The 20218-nt window shown below is 51.1% G+C and overlaps 6 protein-coding genes across 6 annotated transcripts; 3 read left to right on the forward strand and 3 right to left on the reverse strand.

Moving 5' to 3' along the window:
• Positions 1-170: 170 nt before the first annotated feature.
• On the forward strand, positions 171-1041 carry PSV08DRAFT_312598 (uncharacterized protein). Its single transcript, XM_014227926.2, has 4 exons — positions 171-234; positions 300-518; positions 588-682; positions 740-1041. Exons 1-4 carry the CDS (start codon positions 225-227, stop codon positions 770-772), a joined length of 357 nt encoding a protein of 118 aa, XP_014083401.1. The 5' UTR covers positions 171-224; the 3' UTR covers positions 773-1041.
• PSV08DRAFT_410876 (fungal-specific transcription factor domain-containing protein) lies at positions 738-4432 on the reverse strand (the record flags this gene model as incomplete). The annotated part of the gene is made up of 5 exons (XM_014227925.2): positions 738-3601; positions 3750-3859; positions 3906-3941; positions 4294-4349; positions 4408-4432. The coding sequence occupies 5 exons, from the start codon at positions 4430-4432 to the stop codon at positions 1120-1122; spliced, it is 2709 nt and encodes a 902-aa protein (XP_014083400.1). The 3' UTR covers positions 738-1119.
• A 663-nt stretch (positions 4433-5095) lies between these two features.
• Positions 5096-6968, forward strand: PSV08DRAFT_226449 (CoA-transferase family III domain-containing protein; the record flags this gene model as incomplete). Its single annotated transcript, XM_014227924.1, has 2 exons — positions 5096-5495; positions 5547-6968. The coding sequence occupies 2 exons, from the start codon at positions 5096-5098 to the stop codon at positions 6872-6874; spliced, it is 1728 nt and encodes a 575-aa protein (XP_014083399.1). The 3' UTR covers positions 6875-6968.
• A 2380-nt stretch (positions 6969-9348) lies between these two features.
• PSV08DRAFT_5672 (serine hydrolase FSH) lies at positions 9349-10519 on the reverse strand. The gene is made up of 2 exons (XM_014227922.2): positions 10262-10519; positions 9349-10080 (listed from the first exon to the last, which is right to left on the reverse strand). Exons 1-2 carry the CDS (start codon positions 10383-10385, stop codon positions 9434-9436), a joined length of 771 nt encoding a protein of 256 aa, XP_014083397.1. The 5' UTR covers positions 10386-10519; the 3' UTR covers positions 9349-9433.
• Positions 10520-11390: 871 nt separating this feature from the next.
• On the reverse strand, positions 11391-15946 carry PSV08DRAFT_249040 (sterol o-acyltransferase 1; the record flags this gene model as incomplete). Its single annotated transcript, XM_066092377.1, has 8 exons — positions 11391-12691; positions 12760-13276; positions 14058-14343; positions 14396-14416; positions 14538-15089; positions 15139-15228; positions 15278-15724; positions 15780-15946. 8 exons carry the CDS (start codon positions 15944-15946, stop codon positions 11391-11393), a joined length of 3381 nt encoding a protein of 1126 aa, XP_065948780.1.
• A 986-nt stretch (positions 15947-16932) lies between these two features.
• On the forward strand, positions 16933-19789 carry PSV08DRAFT_363718 (adaptin N terminal region-domain-containing protein; the record flags this gene model as incomplete). Its single annotated transcript, XM_014227918.2, has 5 exons — positions 16933-16942; positions 16997-17309; positions 17366-18341; positions 18396-19535; positions 19589-19789. The coding sequence occupies 5 exons, from the start codon at positions 16933-16935 to the stop codon at positions 19685-19687; spliced, it is 2538 nt and encodes an 845-aa protein (XP_014083393.1). The 3' UTR covers positions 19688-19789.
• Between the last annotated feature and the right edge of the window lie 429 nt (positions 19790-20218).

Here is a 20218-nt window from a genome sequence, read left to right on the forward strand (position 1 = left end):
TGAGACAGCCCGACACTCTCCCAAGCCCAAGTCCGCGCCGCCGCCGCCCACCACTGCCACCACCGCACAAGGCTATGGCTGGTGGCTCGCCCCGCACTTTTCCTCTTTGGGCCTTAGCGCCCTAGGGTCCCGCCATAATCTTTCGAGCAAACGCATGCATCGACTCTACGTATGCCTACATATATGCCCATGTACATGTAACAGCCACAACCATACGGCCCACCATGCTTCTCTGTAAGTTGTCGCACACGGCCCCGCTCGCTGGCTCTGCAGCCACAGCTAATGAAAAATCCCTCTAGTCTGCCCAACATGCAGCAACATGCTGCGCGTCTCTGCTGTCCCGCCTGGCGACCCTACCACCGAGGACTTTGTTGGCCAGAACCGCTTCGAGTGTCTCACCTGTCCCTACCACTTCGTCATCAACAAGCGCTACTATGAACGCAAGTATATGAAGAAGAAGGAGGTCGAGGATATCCTGGGAGGAAAGGGCGCGTGGGACAATGTCGACAAGACCGAAGGTATGTGGCCAAGTCTAGTCTTCGGCATGCCTGTCCTGGCAAGAACACGGTCCTAACACTAGGAAACAGTACAATGTCCAAACGAAAAGTGCAGAAACCACGAGGCATACTGGTACCAGCTGCAGATTCGCAGTGCCGACGAGCCCATGACGGCTTTCTACAAGGTGGGTTGTGCTTGCGCCGAGGCAAGAAAGGTCCTCTTGCTAATTTTAATCAAACAGTGTACCCAATGCGCTAAAGAGTGGCGAGAATAGACTATCGCCATTTCTAGCACACATGCATACGTTTGAGGAGTTTGGGAGCAGTCAATGTTTTGGTATACCCCGGTTGAGTTTCTACAAGTGTGAAAAAAAGTACACCATCGTCCTTGCGCAGCAGTGACGCAGTCCGATTCGCTGGTCTAGCATTTCATTCAAAAGCATCACAAAACTAACGTAAAGATTTTCAAATCCTGGCGTAGGCTCGCCAATAAGCCACCTGAATAAAATTTGATCTACGACCAAAAAAAGAACATGTTGAAGATGAAAAAGAAATGCGGCATCACAGCGTACATGCTCCAAATCTAGCGTACAAGCACCGTTTCCACCCCCATCATCCTCACTTATGAATTCTTCTGCGCCATCGTCCCCTCTCTGCCAATTATCCCAAACATTGGCACAACACTATCACTAATCCCCTGCACCTTCTCCCTCACACTATTGCTACCACTAGCCCCTTTTGGACTCCCCGTCGCAGGCGTATTACTCGGCCACGCCCACAGCGTATCAAAATCAATCTGCTCGTCCAACCCGCTCTCTTCGCTGTGCAGACTGGGTACCCGCGTCGCTTCCAGTGCCGAAAGATCCAGCATCGTGGACAGCGAGGGCGCCCCCAAAGGCAGCGATGCAGACGGCATGGCCATGTCGAGAGACGGCGGTCTCTGGATCGGGGATAGATGGACTGAGAATTCCGGTTCAGGTGGGTTGAGCGTGTTTTCTTGTGTTTGGGCACCGACTGAGACGGGGACTGTGGGTTGGACGGGCAGATGTATGGCTTGGGGCTGAGGCGGTGTTTGGACTTGGCCTGGTACTTGCTTGAGGAGTGGTCGGTCGTTGAGGGGCGTTGTGTGTAGGCCAGGGTAGATGTGTATGGGGACTTGGTGGAGTCGGGGTGTGCCATCCAGGGGATTTGTTGGTTGGACCAAACCAGTCACATTCGGGGTCGGCTGCTGTTGTGCCTGCTGCTGCTGCGGTACCTGTACGCCGTACAGCTGTGATGCTATGCTCGGCAGCGTTGAATTGCTTGTGAGACTGTCTTTCCGCCGCAGACGCTGTTGTGTGACTACATCTCTGAAAGAGCTGAGAATGTACACAAGTCTTACTGCCTGTTGGTCGCTTTCTGCGCAGTAATTCATAACGTTGATGGCGTTGACCACGCAGTTCTCTGCTGCATCAATCTGATAAAGGCCGGCAAAGTCGCTGGCGAGGATAACAAGTGTAGCTGCGAAAAGGAAGTAAATGACGGCAGGATTACGACGGGACAAGTAGCCCGCTTCAAAAGCGTTTTGGACCAGAAGAATAGTGTGCACAGAGGCAATCACGCACGCCTCACTGAACCGTTCCATACGAACAAAGGGTCGAGGTCCCCTATTTCCCGGCTGCTCTACCTGGCGCTGCGTCTCCTTGTTGAGAATGTACAGCAGGAACGGCCGAGTCAGCAGAATGATGGAGTGACAGTAAAACAGATTGACGTGCAGAATAGCTACACCCTGACTAGGTGATGCGGTCGCAGCCTGTCGCCACTGTAGAATGGGTGTCAATGCCCGTGGCCATTTCTTGCAAATGTCAGAAATCTCCTGTGCAAGCCGAGTGCTGATTTTGCGTCTTTGGTAGACCTTGCGTAAGATGACACCAATCACCTTGCAGCTCCGCACAGCAGCTTCCAATGCTGCAGGCCCTGTTTCGTTGTAGTCGTACACTGTCTTTGGAGTAAAAGTCCAAGACTGGTTGTAGTCACCATCAGAAGGTTGGAGCGTGTCACCAGAGCAGTCGTCCTCAGATATAGCAGTTGGGCGACCCAAGGAGCATGACAAGAGACGATCAATGACAAAAATGGATCGCCACAGATCCTTGCGCTGAACCTGCTCTTCCGGGCTGAATATCACCATGGTCTCTTCTCTGTGGAGACCCAGTGCAAGAGCGGATCGCGCTGCCATGCCAAGCAGGGCGAAAGCAGTATTCCGCTTTGTCTTGGCCAACATGTAGACTGACATGAGCAGCAAGGCTTGAACAGACCAAAAGTCCTGGTCCTCTAGCCCAGTCATAGGATCGTTGAGGCTCTTAGCGTTCAGATAGAATGCTTCTGCTCGGTCGAGATGCTCGCTCCGCAGCTTGTCGATGATGAGGGCTTCTGGACTACCAGACAGCGGCGTTGCCATTGTCAAACCAATGGCGAACACCAGGTAGAGCAGGCATAGCCATGAGGAACTCACCGAGAGTGGATCCGAATAGCATTGTTCCAAGCTTTTGAAGAAGCGGTCACGGTTAAAGACTTGCAACAAGCCATGGGTATTGATGAAGAAGGCCTCTACCAGAACTCGGGCCGTCTGCTCGTCGGGTAGGAGATGGGTGTGCTGATATCCAAGTGGAAGTGAGTACTGACCCTCTACTATCTTATGTCGACGAGGGTCGGTAGTGAATGGAGAAGGTCCGGCTACCGTCTCGACCATCATCCGAAGGAGCTGGAGGAAAGATAAGGTAGCTGCATCACCGATATACAGTACCCGACCAGTAGGGTCCTGTAGCATCCTACTCTGACTCGGAAACTCAGCGACATCGTCTCCACCATCATGCGAAGTAGTGTCCTGTGGCACAGTCGATCTGCTGCCATCACTGCCATGATTCGTTGGCGGTTTAGGTACGGCAGCAGAGTTCGCAGCAGAGTTCGCAGCAGGGGATGGATAAGAAGCCTCCTGATTCGAGCTTATTGCATGGGACACGAGGGACGGCTGTCGAGGAGCGGTAGATGTCCGTCGGTGCAGGGTCAGTGGTGAGGGCTGGGCCTGCCCATTGGTGGGTGTGTTTGCCGACGAACTACCATTTATACTACAAGTGAGAGATGAGTTAGTATTGAGATGAACTGAATCAAAATATCCATCAAGAGTATCTCCTATGGATCACTTTTGTGTACATGCAGATAACATGCATGTTTGACAAGTACTGCCGCCTGATTGAGAGAAAGGTAAGTACATACACGGGGCTTGGGGCGTTACTAGTAGTTTCAACTATGCGCTTCTTCGCGGGTGGCCTGTCTTCGCTTGGATAGTTTGGGTCTCGGTCCGTGTAAATGCATGTGAATTTCCGCTGATCAATTTTAGCACATTGATGCGTGGATAAGCTGAAGGCTTACCTTGTCACAAGTGTTACAAGGTTGGAGGCCGTTACACTTTTGGATGATTAGTTTTGGTCCTGTTGATTGGAGGGCTTGACAGAGGTGCTGTAATGATTGATGGAGGGGCAGGACTAGACTAGGACGTCTACGTTAGACATGTGCACCAAAAGGGCTACTCTTGCGTGCATGCCGCGGGAGCATTGCACAGGCTAATGGCATGTTCCGAGCCTACTCGTACAAATATCCGGCTCCGCTGTGTTTGAGCGTGGCCAAATCGAACCGTTGGGTGACATGCCGTGAGGCGGGTGCGGCCAGGTTCTGCGCTGACGAGTGGCAAGCATGCAACAAAACGCAGCGTCTGTGAAGCAGCCGTCTTGGAAGGGGATGATGAAAGCGCACAACTCGCCTTTTGTTTTCTGCGCTTGCAGCTCTCACATGCCTGTGCAGTGCGCTGCCGCTGATCTATGCAATACCGTGTTAGCACCACTACGGCAGCCACACCGACAGACGCGAAACGGACCTGGTGGAACCTTTGGGCGCGTCATGCTGTAAAGGCTATGTGCGTATGCGCCTCGGCTGAGGTCTGTGGTTCGTCACGTGCAGCAGCGTTGAGTGCTTAATGCGATGGGGACATTGCCGACGCGACGGAACGATGAAGTGTGATCGGAAGATGCACTCGCTCGAGGTGAGAACGGTAAGGAGAGCCCCCCGGGACTTGCATCCCACCGCCGAATCAAACGGCGAGGCAAAAGGGGTCCCACAGTTTCGAGTCGAGCGACTGGAGCGCGCGAGCCGGCGATGACGAGATGACAGAGACGGTCCTGCGGATGGTTTATGGGTGCAAATGCCCATGGAGTCGTCCCTAAGCATCACGCAAAGCTTGGGCCAGCACCTTTCCGGAAGTCGGGTAGCGCAGCACGTCTGCCGATCGTCACAGAAACCGTGTTGCTACATGCACATGCTGGGCCAGTCCGCCTTCGGCATCATGCCGTCCACATGCACGCCGTGGTTGGCAGGCCATGCTCATCGCCACAACGGCTTACTAGGACCAGCCTCGACATGCAGCCAGACACTCATTGCAACGGCTCTGCCGTTGCCCATCTCGGCGTCTCGGTCCGCCCGTCAACGGCTCCCATGGCTTGCTCTTAAGCCGCCGCTGCCGTCACTCGGCCGGGCAGAGTACACGTCTAGATACCATCACCATCACCATGGCACCCTTCCTTGGAACAGAACAGGGCCAAAACAGCCACTCCACCCAAGCAAACGCCTTGCTGTTGGGTACAAGAACAGCCTTGGACCAGCTTCTAACAAAAGCCAAAGACAACCTCCCTGAAGAGGCACTTCAGCATATTACCAATGTCAAGTTCTCTACCGCCAACACAGGATCACCCTACTTTCCAAGTCCATTGAAGCAGACGGAAGCAATTTCCGCCCTCAAGGCTGTCGAGGCAGGCGTGGCGTCTGCCATAGCTGATCTTCACAACGATCAAAAAGACCGCCAAATTGCAGTCGATCTGGAAAGAGCGACAGCTTTTCTCTTCTCGACCTACCTCACCACTGTAGGAGGCCTTGACAAGTCGAATCCCAAAGTAAGAAAACTGCTCAAAGGTAAGCATTGACAATTCAGACACCTACATATCAGTCACCTGACCAAGACAGACACCGACCTTCTCCAAGCCCAGTCTATTCTCTACCGCAGGCTGTCTGCAAATCTCTATGAGACCAAGAGACCGGGCGAGTACTTTCATCTGCATGGCTCCCTCGAGGCAACCAAAGCACTGAACATGGTTGGTCTCGAAGGCTTCCGACCTGACCTGACCGATTATCACGAGTGCATCAAAGTAATTGAAGATCGCGTCCGACAATTTACGGTAGAAGAGCTCGAAGAAAAGAATCGGGCGATCAAACAAGCTGGTGTGACCTGCCTAAAATGGGATGACTTCCGAACTACTGAACACGGTCAAGCACTGATGCGGGAGCCGCCCTGGAAAGTAGACCCTCTGGAAACCGACACGCCACCAACCCCACTACCCTTCCGATCTTCACGTGCACCAAAGCCGCAGATCCTCTCTGGCATCCGTGTTCTTGAGCTTTGCCGAATCATTGCCGGCCCGGCAATGGGCCGTGGTCTTGCCGAATATGGTGCAGAAGTCATTAAAGTCACATCGCCGAACCTGTCCGATGTGCCTTTCTTCCAGGTGGATGCTAACATTGGAAAACATACGACCGACTTGAACTTGAAAGACCCCAAGGATCGACAGACCTTTGAAGAGCTTCTACAGTCTGTAGATATTGTTCTTGATGGCTATCGGCCCGGTAGCTTGAATCGTCTTGGATATGGACCACAAAAAATGGTCGAGTTGGCGAAGAAGCGTGACAAGGGCATAGTCTACATTGCTGAGAACTGCTTTGGCCATGTTGGACCATGGTCATCACGTCCAGGCTGGCAACAGATTGCAGACTGTGTTACTGGCGTAGCCTGGGCACAAGGTCAAGCAATGGGACTGAACGAGCCCGTCGTACCGCCGTTCCCCATGAGCGACTACGGCACAGGCTGCATGGGCACCATCGCTGCCCTGGTTGGGCTCTACAGGCGGGCCAAGTCTGGTGGAAGTTACCTTGGTCTCACTTCTCTATGCCAATACGACATATTCCTGCTTCAGCTAGGCCTTTACGACGATCGCACAATGGCCGAGCTCAAGAAGCAGCATGACAGGGAGTTCTTCGAGCTACGCCACTACGACTCAGTAGATGAGGTTGGCAAGCGTGCTCTCAAGACTATGAGGAGAACACACCCAGAGCTGTTTGAGGACCGACATATGCAGGAGTGCTTTAGCAGAGGTTTCAACGCCAATGTCAGAACTATTCGACCCGTAGTCAACATTGAAGGCTACTGGAACGGTTTCTTGCGTAGCTCGCGACCAAATGGTTTCGACAAACCTACATGGGATGATTGGGAGGTTGACGAAGATCTATTACGAGCGTAACGTATCTTACCTTTGTTTTGTCTCTCAGCGTTGTTTGTAAATCAGCCTTCTATTTCCCTGTAAGCACTACCGTAGTACAAATTTCCTCACACCGCACCACATTCCCACAACATCTCGCCTACTGTGCTACATGGCAGAAATAATGTAAGTGGGCCACTAGCAAGGGGACAATACAGGCCAGGGTGAAGAGTAAGCCCTATACTATAAAGAGTACTATCTATACTCTATAGGGTTGTGGTTATTTAGAATATCTCTGTGATAAATGTAGTTTTGTTATCCAAAGAAGTGCCTGATCTTCATTTTAGCGCGCCCCCACACACATAACTTGTGCCATGTAGCACAGTAGGGCTTCGCCGCAAGCTATGTACACACGTACGTTGCCAAGACGGTGTATTACACAAATCATGCGTTAGCCCCACCTCTCACACGCCCCCACCTTCTAGACTTCTACTTCTTGTGTAAGCTGGTGCATCTTCCGACACGGGCGGCTACCACTACAACAACGCAATCTGCATCTACCTTACCTACTACATCCAAACATCCATACATCTATATATCGTCATGGCACGTGCGCACGTGACATCCACATAAACCCCACCTCACACCCCCCAAAATGGTAAAAAAGAAGTCAAAACTCTATAGTATATCCCAAAGCAGTTGATCAACCCTTCATACATACCATCTGTCTACGTACACCAGAACCTTTTTCCAACCAACAACCATGCATTCAGCAACCCCCCCCCTCGCCCTATCCTCACATCATTGCCTCTTTCTCCTTTGCCTACCTAGCAAATTTTAAAAAAAAATCTTTATCCCTTGGTATTCTACCCCCGAAGTCTACCCTACGTTCAACCCTTTCTTTTTTTCCTCGATTCCCACCCCTCCCCCCTCTTAGTCCTACCATCGTCATCATACGTATCTAGCAGATCTCTCTCCCCCTCCAAATCCTTTATCCGATACCGATCCCGCTGCGCTAGCACGCAATGCATGCCCGTTTTGGTTCCTCTTCCCCTTTTTAGTTTTTTTGGGGGGGGAGAGAGAGATCGGATCGCGAGAATATCCGGTTAATTTCTCGGGCCCGAGAGGCGAGGGCGGTTTTGCACGGTGCGGCGCGTAAAAGACGCGGTGGGGATGGGTGGGTATCCGCCGTTGTTTTTGGCCTGTTGTCACATGTTTGTAACATGTAGATATTCCTACTAGTGTACTACTTTGTATGAGGAAAAATTGGTTCTTGCGCGGCTTTTTTTTGGGTTTTCTCAATAAGGAAGGTTACTAGGGTACGATGCAACGGTTAGTGGTTCTCATGGATGGTTTTTTTTCTTATTTTAGAAAGGCTAGATTCAGATGAGGGGCGTGCTAAGTCAAGGGAGTTGATACCGAGAAAAATCGGGGGTTGCGGATGGGTGAAGGGTAAGCGCTGCGCAAGGGGGAGCGGTGTGAGGGTGGCTTGTTTTTTTCTTTTGGGCTGCTTTCGAGGTTCCGATGCGTACTACTGTGCTGGATGACGGCTTCCGATGGTTTTACTTGGCGTTATTGCGGAGGGGCATGGTATGGAGTAGCATGGGGGAAGGTGTAGAGTTTAGATAGGGCTGGGGTGATGGTAAGTAGTACGAGTGTTGGTGTGGTATGTAGTAAGTAGTTTTTGTTCTTTTTGTGGGGGTTCAAAAACGGGCTATTGAGATGTGATGGGCACAAGGGTTAGGGAGCATGTCGCGAGCTTGATTCATGGAGGCGCCATTTTACATGCGTCGCTGTTTTTACGACTTCAGTGCTAGTCGTCAAGGTTCCTTGTAGTGTAGCGCCGAGTATTGAATAGTATTCGCTGACAAGAATTTTCCGGTGAACATATGTAGCATCACTGCATTGCTACTTTTCGTAGTCTAGGCCTTGGACACCAACTCCACTCGTGCGCACGACACCCCGAGGATTCCGGCTACTCCATCTCGACTCATTGGACGTACCCCCACCCTGCTTGGGCAGACAATCTGACAGTATAAAAGAACTGCGTAGCTCTGCACCGTATTTTTCCACATACACTTGCTTGTCTCAGCCCATCATCTCTCACCAATTATAGACGTATCCCTTCATAGCTGACACAGCACTTCTGTAGCACAAATTGTGCGCACATGTTAAGTAGAAGAAAAAGGAGAAGAAAAGATTTGACAGGGGGTGGTCCGTAGAAATTATCGTTACACTGTTTTCAGTGGTCCTGGCGTATGTCGCTAGGACTTGTTGTATAAGCACTGCGGCTCGTTTTGTATCCTACATCTTATTCGTCGATATTTTGCTCGATGGTATAGGGTCTCGATCGCAATGACTATTCTGTACGTCATTTCTTGTTTCAATCTTCGGTCTTGAAATTGTTCAATGTTATCATATCCTTCTCCAAATCAAGTGACTGAAATATTTGCCTGTACAACAAGCGTACCAGAGAACTCAAGGACGAGAATTTCTTCTTAACATATTGTATTTCAATCCACAAAAACAGAGATCTATTCAATTCTTATACCCCAATCATTCCCTCTAACCGTAACACACTATTCTTGTCCTTGACCCCCCTTATGCCGCCTGCCCCTTCTTAAAAATGTCAATTGCCCATTTCCCAAGCTGCTCATTCTCAGCTTGTTGTATCGGATAAAAATGTCCAATATCAACTTCTTTGACAGTACTCTTTCCCTCGGCAACCTCATAGCACTGCTCAATCAACCGTTCGCCGACACCCTTGAACTCATCCTGGTTACCCAAGATATGATATGACGGAATAGCAATCTTACTATCTAGCAGCTCCTTCTTCTCATCCTCGGAAAGTTTGGAAGCGTTCATTGCAGCAGACACGGATTGTGCAATAAACGGCGGTGGGGCGCTGCCGCAAATGGTGATGCCAAAGCCCCAGTCGCACCAGTCCAATTCTTCAACGTCTTCGCCGTTCTTCTTTAGTGCCGCAACGATTTCCGCGCATTTGAGGAGGCCGGTGACGACGCGGGTGCCTTGAGAGAAGCCAATTAGGCCGACGACTTCGCCGCCAGAGTCGCGGATGCGCTTTACAGTGCTGCGAACGAGTTCTTCAACCTCTGAGGGCATGGTGGAAATGTGAGGGCCATCTTTCAGTTCTTTGGCTGTGTCGGGGGCGGAGAGCCAGCGTTTATACGGGCCGCAGCCGTCGAAGAACGGGAGGACGCCTGGACCAGCTTGGGAGGGGAAGGGGGCTAATCAGAGTGAGTCTTTGAGTTTCCTTTGTATTCGGGTCTGGGTGAGAGAATCTTATACAGGCTTATGCGTTTGAAGGAAGTATCGTATTCTGCAGATTTGGGAGTGGGGGTCGGAAGGAACAAACATTGCAGGGAATGACAGTAAGGGGTGGGGGATTTGAAAGCACAAAATGCATACCGCTCAGACTCTCAATCTCAAATTCAGAACCAAGCACTCTTGTCAATCTCGCCAATTGTACGGTGTGTATCATGGAATTGCTGCCTGAGCCATGAAAGGCAAGAATCTTGGGCTTCGGATCCATCTTCTCTGCTCAGCGTCTAGTGGTGTTTTGCTCGTGATGGGCTCAGCACGTCGGTTTCTTTCACTTTCAAATACCCTCTTTACTTGGACTTGATCTCCCTTCTCTTTGTAGTTCAATTGCAATCAGCCCTGCTCTTTTGCGCAAACCTGTTGACTCTGATGTAGTACGAATTCAGCCACCAAGGTTGTAATGCGGGGTTAGAATTACTGATAAACAGCAGCCGTTGGAGATGGAAATTGCGTGATGAGTCTTCGTTCGACAGTCGTCCTTTACGCTAGCCTTTCTGCCTTAAACTCTTGTCTCGACTCTGCTTTCTTTTGAACCCCTGAAGCTATGTCTTCGATGCACACAAGGCAAGAAGAAGAATGTCCCCAACAAACTCCTCGGCACACTCCACCAATACTTGCGGTGTGAGTTATCTTTTGTCTAGCTGCAGACAGCCAGCAAAAAAAGCAAACCCAAGTGCCGGCCCAAACAAGCCTTCGGTAATCGGACCGCAAATCAGATTTCTTGTTGAACCACGTAGTACAGACGCAAAGGTGCAGGCGATCGAGTTGAAGGTATTCTAGGTAGGGGATTATGTCTTCGTGTAACACAAGAAATAAGTATGAGGGATTCTTCCCTTGCGCGTGGGAACTGCACCTCAGCTTGTATGTCGGAGACCGAAAATGCGTGTTATGGTGGGGTAGGTGGGAAGGTGGGTAGGTGGCACATCTACCAGGTTAGTTAATAAGCCAGTTGTGGGCCGCAGAAGGCGAGAAGCGCCTATTTCAACCAAGCGAGCATACTATGGTCAAGTCTGCATCATCTCTGTTTTGATAATACGATACATAATTATGGTATCTATACACTATAATAATAATACGCGCCTTCTAAATGCAGCTCAAGGGAATCGTCATTGTGAACGTGCACATAGCGTGCTAAAAGAAATACGTTACCGGAAAGGAAAAGAACCCCATACCCATATCTACGCCGAAGAGACCAAAAGGAGACCACCACAAAAACCTAGAAACGGGTAGTCCCCGCCCGTACCAGCGTGCTTGAAGACTCACTCGAATTCTTACTCCTCCTTCCGCTCTTCGTACTTCTCCCCGAACTCGCAGAGTCTGCCCTCACTCTGGAATTCTGTTCTTGTTCTTTGATTGACCTCAAGATCTTGATTCCCTCCTCGGTCTTGCCTAGTCGAGAAACTAGAGCAGTGTTCTCGTGCTGTAGTTCGCCAATCTGCCGTTTAAGCAGTCTGTTCTCCTGCTCTAAGATATCCAGTCGTTGTTTGTACTCGTTACGCTCTCGCTGGATCTTGTTGAGTTGGTTCTTAGCCGCTTCTTTCTGTTGGCGCGCAAGCAGTTTACGAGTCTCTTTCTCTCGACGCTCCTCGAGTTTCCGTATCTCTTTCTGATACTTGTGTTCTTGTTTTTTCTTCTCTCTTTCATGCTTCTCGTTTGCCTTTTGTATTTCCTTCTCCGTCTTGGAACTCTCGGTTTGCAAGTTGGTGTCCAGTTTCTCCTGGGCTTGTTCCAGCTTTATTCTCAGTTGGTCCTTTTTTTCTTCGATCTTCTGGAGTTCTTTGGTGTGGTGGTCGTCGGATATCGGTAAGGACTGTTGAGATGCTGTGGACGGCGTTGGAATTGATATATCGATCGGAAGGCCTTCACGTGCAGTAGTAAACTGCTCGGCAGAGGCAAAAGAATCTACTGAGGATGTTCTCGATGAGCTTGCAGAATCACTGCGCTGTAGCTCCAAGTGGCTGCTCGGATACGTGGGATTTTCCGCTATGCTAACTCCAACGCCAGCAGAAATACCATTTGTATCTGCGACGGACATGCTATGCGTAACTTGGTGCAGACTTCCTGTGTCAGCTTTTACTTCTGATTCGTCATTCCTCGTGCAGGCCCAGTCGAGAAACTTGACTGCGTCCTGACATATACTGCTGGGCACATTTCGTTCCACCATGAAACGAGGTATGCCACCCCCAGGATCACTGCGTGTAATCATTATCCATTCGACTGGATTCGTCTCTGCGTCACCGTCTGGTAATGGTATCTCGCGGATCATCTCGACCGACTCGTAAAAACCTCGTACCATGTTACTTCGTGGCGGCGCGTTTGGATGGGAGACAGGTATGGAGACAACCATGAAATGTCGAGGTATCGTGTTGGCGACTTTTGACGCTTCGGTCAGACAACTATCCGAGGTGATGAGGAGGGTAATGAACTCGCGTGGATAGGTCGGTCCTGGAAATTGAGCTGAAAGTTGGTATACTGCGATTTCGTCAGCTCTGCACACTTCTTGGATTATATGCCATACTACATACCTTGTAGCTGTCCTACACCATCTACAGTCATGTCCTCGAGTCTCTGGTCTCCACCAATACCTCGCACATTGCCCTCACCCGGGCCGCCTTGGACCTTCAAACTCTCTTCAAACTCGCTCTGCATGGCACGCTTCCATTTGTTGAAGCCTAGACCTTCGTGTACGCTAGTCCTTGAGAACCAAGCTCCATGCCTATCCTTCCCGGCCATCTTGAAAACGCTCATCCCCGTAGCAGCATCGGCATTCCCCAGCTTGAGAGGCTTGCCCCATGACTTTTGCAGCTCCTCATGTGTCCGAGCTGGCGGAGGTCGCCGTACCTGGGAAATGGTGAGGTCCTTAGCGCTCGTTGCGGGCTGTTGCTCGGTTCGCGTCCGTTGTGATGATTCGTAAGGCGTGCCATTGGGAGGCGGAGGTACAGAGTTTGCAATCAGCTCTGCTTTAGCCAGTATATCGGATAAGAATTCCTCGAGATTATCGGTTGGGACGTCACTAAAATCCTTTGGCCTTAGACAAGCGAGCGCTTCATGCAACTCCGTCATGATGAATATGACTACAACTTGTTGATGGGCGAGGGAAGTCTGGAGATGTTGCAGAGAGGGTGGATGAAGCAAAAAGTCACGGAACGCTCAGGCTTTTGGCAACCGCGCCCTGACAACGGCGAGATTCGCGGGCTGTGGAAGTTCCGATGTAGCCGTGGAGCGAACTGGCTGGGTCCGGTGACAGTCGATGAAGTCACTAGGACACAAGAACAAATGTCGAGTGCTATCCACCTGAGGCTTGCTGAGCGTCCAAAGCATATACTAGTAAATTTGGAGAGTATTTGGTTGAATCCTAAGAACTCCGGTGTACGCGACAAGGTACGGTGCGCTTGTATGTACTACACGTGTTGTTGATTCGACGTCATCCCTGCTACAGTGCGTTGGTTCGCCGTGGGCAAGGCTGTGGGGTCGCCCGCAACTCCGCCGACATCCCCTTCAGCCTCGGAATCAGTCTTGGTCCGAAGCCGCTACCTACGTCACACCACACACTCTTTTGGGGAAACTTGCGAGATGATCTGGCTCGCCCTGTGCACAGTCACACAACGCATACACCGGTCCTGTAGCAATTTGGATGGGATGCACAAACGAAGTTGATGGCTTATACTGTAGCTCGAACCAGAAATCACCAGGTGATAATTAAAAAGGGTATTCGCAGGTCTATCCCGTCTATGGTAATGCAACCGCCAATTCAACCTATAATACACAAACAGCACAATGTCTAGGACAGTTCTATCCCATGAGACTATACAAGCACGTACAGCGCACACATCTGTCTACAGTCAGCAATCTGCCACCGTTCGGCCGAGATGAGTCAGCTTACCATACTAAGTCCTAGGATCATACTGCACCAGAACAAGACATTGTTCAGCAATGTACGACCCTTGACCCATTTGCTTCGCTGCAACATGACGATAGGCATCTGAAGCATCATGGCAACAAAACCGTAGCCTCTGAACTTTCTCGTGATGCAGCCCATGACCAGTTCGTGGGCCAGCGCGGAGATGAAAAAGGTGATTACTATAGCCAATGGCCGCGACATGTGGTTCTTGGACGCACTGTAAACGTGTCGGCGAAGAAACTGGTGCACCGGAATGTTCCACTCGGCACTGTTTGAACAAGTTAGATGATGCTTTGGAAGAAAGATGTAACAATCCGTACCTGAACTCGAGCCAGTCACAGCTGTTCCACCAGTCAGCGTAGAATTGACGATCTGCGAAGCCTGTGCAATGTAAACGCGGGTACATTCTTGTGATTTTGAAAAGACCTACGCGTGATTTCTGCAAATGCACCAAGGACATACTCGAAGATGACTAGGAATACCAAGAGGAAGGTGATCATAAAGGGGAATAACAGACGACCAATCGTCTCGCCCATGATCAATGCAAAATCGGTTGCGCTGTTCGAGTTATGGAGTCGCACGGCCGATACGTCCAGCACTGGAAGTATAAACTCCTCCGCAGTAATAACCATGAGAAAGATGCATCCGAACACGGCCAGTGTCTTGTAGAAGACCTCAAGCCAACGAACATGAGTGTTGCGGGGATACTCGAGCTCATAGCAGAGCGTTGGACAGAAGATGAAATCTACATAGTTGTACAAGGTGAGGTTATTCGGGTATGAAACATTACCCAAAGGCGACGCAAGCTCCAAGGCAAGCTCCTCGCGCAATTGACCAAGGTACTCTGCGTTTGGGTCTTTGGGTTCTGACTCGGTCTGAGACGGTGACTTTGGAATCTCGTGTAGATGAGTACGGGGAGTCGGGTATCGAACTGCTGCCACTTTGCTAGCTTGATCAGGTGTATCGAGATCGTTGAGGCGTCTCAGAGTTTCACTGAGATGACCGTTGTAGAATCTTGAAAGGTCAGTTTGAGCCGTCATTAGTAGTTTCGTGGATAGCCTACGCATAGGAGTGCATTTTCATGAAGATTGCAAGTAGATGTAGGGTGAAGAAGACCTGGGCCGTCCAGCTCCAATCGCGGATGAATGGATATCTTCATAGTTGTTAGTATATGGTAAATCATCAGAAAACAGATGGCTTACGTAGTCCAGAAAGCAAGCCAGATGGCCTGTAGGACGCTCTGTATGGCCATACCATACGTGTTCCAGCGAAGCACTTTGTCTTTGAGGAACAACTTTTGGAGAGGCAGTGACAAAGCCGTACTGCAGACCATGGCACCATCGACCAGGCCAAGCTCAACCACCTTTTCCTTGAACAGTGCCCACTGCCTCATCTGAAATGGATATCCAGTCTCTGTCATGTTTCGGAGCATCGAGGTAATGACCATGATGGCAAGGCCAATCCAGAACAGGACGAAGAAGCCGCGGAAGTCATGGTGGTCGCTGTTGGGGTCAAAGTGCGAGACGCGATTCTGGTAGTGAATGGTAGGAAATATGCGCTGCTTGTGCTGAGCGCGTATCTGTCGGCGTGCAGACGACGAAGCCTGGACGGAAGGCGGGGCATCGGGGGGTATAGGGGTCGATCTTCCACTGCAGACTGTCAGTTATCTGCTGCGCCAAAAAAAAGCAGAGTGGTCATAGGTACCTCGAGAGACCAGAGGCGGCTTCCTTCAGAGTGCCATTTTTATTGAGGCCTTCGTCGCTAAGTTTAGGCCTCAGGAGGTCGATTCTCGTGGGTTTGCGCGGTCGCGGGGAATGAAAGTCGGCGTCCCCATTGTAATTGTGCGTGTCAACAGAGGTAGATTCAGCCATTGTGGATTCAGCCATCATGAGCAAAGAGTATGCGCATGTCGAGGATGTAAGTAATGATGCAAAGGGGGATTGAAACGTGGACAGGCCAGAGTATGATCAGCAACCCACACGGCGACTGGTTCTCGGTCCTTATGTGTAGTGGATAATATTGTAGCCAGGCAAGCCTTCCGAACACCCGCGCAGCATGACAAAAACAGGAATCGAGTAGTATGAGGATAGGATCACCACGTGGAGGAGTCTGCCTGGGGGCTGCTTGCGCGCACCCCTTCTATCGCGGCGACGGTGCTCTAACATTCGTTAGCTGTCAGGGCCGGTTACATCACAGGTCAGACGCGCTTGCCACCATGGGCAGTGCAGCGGGAATCAAGGACTTTTGCCCAGCCAACTAGGGGTATCATCATCCGCCCCGTAGTCCGTAGCACTCCTCATGGCCAAAAAGGCCGTGATTTGATTCGGCATGCGTGGGGAATGGCCTAAGACAGAATGCGATAACTGTGTGTAGGCGTTTGCGTAGCTGGAACACGCTGGGTGCCTGACTCGCGCGACAGGCCTCCGTCGCCCCCAGCCATACTATGTATGGACGTGTTCAATGGCGGAGACGCCCTGGGCTTATCGAAGTGAGATTGGATAGAACGCGCTGGGCTGGTAGCAAATTGAAGCATCTAGCAAAAGCATCAAGGAGAGATGGTAGCAAACGGCAGTGTTCAAATGGTTTGGCTCGTCAGTAGCGGTAGCGGTAGCGCGGGCGTTGTCCTCGTTGTCGGTGGGAGGTGCGTCTGCGTCCGACATCTGGAACAAATAACGGCCCGGCCAGGTGGAAGCCGTCCCCCCAAACGTTGTCGACAACCAAGCCCTCCAAAAGGAATACCTCAAGTTGCCCGTGCCCGATTGATCCTGCCGACTACACAGCAGCCCGCCATCCTTCACTCCCGCCTCTCAATCGAACCCTTGAACGCTGCTTGGGTGGGGTCCAAGAGGCCACTGCAATGGCTTCCTGTACGCCAAGCATCGCACCGCCCGCAGCTATGGACTTGTGCTAAGAATTACCAGTGAAGCAGTTTATTCGCAATGTGCGCGCTGCAAAGACGATTGCTGATGAGCGTGCCGTTGTCCAGAAAGAGAGTGCGGCAATCCGCGCCAGCTTCAGGGAGGAAAGCCACGATTCAAATGTGAGGAGGAACAATGTCGCAAAGCTCCTCTACCTCTTCACACTCGGCGAGAGGACCCATTTTGGCCAGATTGAATGCTTGAAGCTGCTGGCCTCTCCCCGCTTTGCGGACAAGCGACTGGGGTACCTGGGCACTATGTTGCTCCTGGATGAGAACCAGGAGGTCTTGACCCTGGTCACCAACTCGCTCAAGAAGTACCTCCTCCTCCATCGAGTTCGAAGCCATGTTGTGTGTACTAATCGAATTGCAGCGACTTGAATCATGCTAATCAGTACATTGTTGGCCTCGCCCTTTGCACCCTTGGAAACATTGCATCGGTTGAAATGGCTCGAGACCTGTTCCCAGAAGTCGAAACGATAATATCGAGCGCGAACCCGTACATACGTCGCAAGGCCGCAATCTGCGCAATGAGGATATGTCGAAAAGTGCCCGACCTGCAAGAACATTTCTTGGAAAAGGCCAAGTTGCTGCTACAAGACCGCAACCATGGAGTCCTTCTGTGTGGTGTCACTTTGGTAGAGAACCTGTGCCAAGCAGACGAGGATGAGGACGACGAGAATGGCGTGCGGGACCTCTTTAGGCCGGCCGTACCCAGCTTGGTCAAGATATTGAAGGGCCTATCATCTTCCGGATACGCTCCCGAGCACGACGTAACGGGCATCACTGATCCCTTCTTGCAGTGCAAGCTACTACAGCTTTTGCGTGTCCTGGCCCGCGGCGATGCTCAGGTCAGCGAACAAATAAACGATATCCTCGCCCAGGTTGCAACCAACACCGACTCTTCCAAGAACGTTGGTAATTCGATTCTCTACGAAGCTGTCCTTACTATCCTCGACATTGAGGCGGATTCCGGACTTCGTGTGCTTGGTGTAAACATTCTGGGAAAGTTCTTGTCTAACCGGGATAACAACATCAGATATGTCGCTCTCAACACCTTGATTAAGGTGGTCGCAGTCGAACCCAACGCTGTACAGCGACACAGGAACACCATCCTTGACTGTCTCCGAGATCCAGATATCAGTATTCGGAGGAGAGCACTCGATCTCAGCTTTACTTTGATCAATGAGAGCAATGTACGGGTACTCATACGGGAGCTGTTGGCTTTCCTAGAAGTTGCCGATAACGAGTTTAAGCCGGTCATGACCTCACAGATTGGTATCGCTGCGGATCGCTTTGCGCCAAATAAGAGATGGCATGTTGACACGATGCTACGCGTCTTGAAATTGGTCAGTGACTGAAGCCTTGGGTTTTGTTTTTTCTTTGACTAATATGGGATGTAGGCCGGCAACTATGTTAAAGAGCAGATCCTGTCGTCTTTCGTCCGACTAATCGCTACCACACCCGATCTCCAGACATACTCAGTACAGAAGCTTTACTCTGCGCTCAAGGAAGACATCACACAAGAGGGCCTTACCTTGGCTGGCTCTTGGGTGATTGGAGAATACGGCGATGCCCTGTTACGAGGTGGCCAGTACGAGGAAGAAGAATTGGTCAAAGAAGTGAAAGAGAGCGATGTCGTTGATCTCTTTGAAACTATCCTGAACAGCAGCTACGCCGGTCTGATTGTCCAGCAGTACATTATCACAGCATCCATGAAGTTGACGACACGATTGAGCGATCCCGCACAAATCGAACGTTTACGACGATTACTACAACGATACTCGGCCAACCTAGACGTGGAGATTCAGCAACGTGCAGCCGAGTACGGCAACCTCTTTGGTCACGACCAGATCAGGAGAGGTGTGCTGGAAAAGATGCCTCCGCCTGAGATCCGAGAAGAGTCGCGTGTGCTGGGAGAGGCTACTAAGAAGCGTCACTCGAAGATTGCGAAGAAGAAGCCTGCACAGGCAGCAACTGAGGATCTACTGCTCGATCTCATGGGTGACGCTGGCCCATCTGCTGACGTGAATGGTGCTGCCAACGGTACACAACATAGCCAAGATCTGCTCGCAGACATAATGGGCGGGGCTCCATCACCCCCACAAACGTCTTCCCCGGCGCCACAATCGAATGTCGCTAACATTATGGATCTATTCAACTCCGGCCCGAGTAGTTCTCCAGCCCCTGCGCAATCCCGGGCGCCCCCACAAGCCGCATCGTCTGACCTACTTGGCGGTCTTGGTGGTATGTCTTCGCCGCCTCCGCAAAACCCAGCACCTCCTGTAGTATCCGGCCCGCCCGCACATCCAGCATACAGCAAGAACGATCTCCAGGTCACATTCCAGCTTAAGCGTGACGCGAATGCAGTGCAAGTTCTTGCACGATTCCGCAACACCGGGAGCCTCACGCAACTGTCGGGTGTCAATCTACAGGCTGCTGTACCCAAGAGCCAGAAGCTGCAGCTGCAACCTATCAGCACAAGCGAGTTGGATGGTGGCCAGGATGCGACCCAGCAAATGAGGGTCACAGCCGTTAATGGCGTAAGTCACGCATACATATGATCATGCTTTGAATACACACTAACACTCAGCAGCCGCCTCCAGCGAGACTAAAACTTCGATTGAAGATCAGCTACTCGACAAGCGGAGGAGGTCCTGTCACAGAACAGGTAGACTGGGCCGAGCCAGTTTGATTGAAGCACATCCATACAACCGATTCTGGTAGTTAGTGTCTTCACATGTAGCGAGCACCCATAGAGCAAATGAACATACCCCCAGGCAAACATGCCACAACTGCATTCCGTGCCCCCAATCGCGATCCTATCGTCACAAAGAATGAGCAGAATGTACTAGGAATAAGAATGTGGGAGCGGGTGCCACAAAGTCACTGTGCACGGACGTGTCTTGTCAATAGGCCCGGCCGGCCATCCGACCCCCGCTAAACTTCCAGGCACAACGCTTAGTTGAATGGGCTGGCACATCCCGCATTTCCTCCCCCCATGTACTAGTCGCCGAAAGTAACGTATGATGCGGAAACACGGGATCGCTCTTTCTTTCAACCCCGCGTCGATCCGTTCTACTTGTAGTGTGACCCCTGGTCAACGCTCTTACACGCTCTTTCCTTGCTCTTCTCTGAGAAACTAAATAGTTTATCGCGTAGCAGCAGTCTGACCGCGATGTAGTAAGACAACACTGACCTCATTAATATATAAGCGGGGGAGGGG

This window comes from Bipolaris maydis (genome assembly GCF_028858645.1).
Source record: "Bipolaris maydis strain C4 unplaced genomic scaffold PSV08scaffold_10, whole genome shotgun sequence".
NCBI lineage: Eukaryota > Fungi > Ascomycota > Dothideomycetes > Pleosporales > Pleosporaceae > Bipolaris > Bipolaris maydis.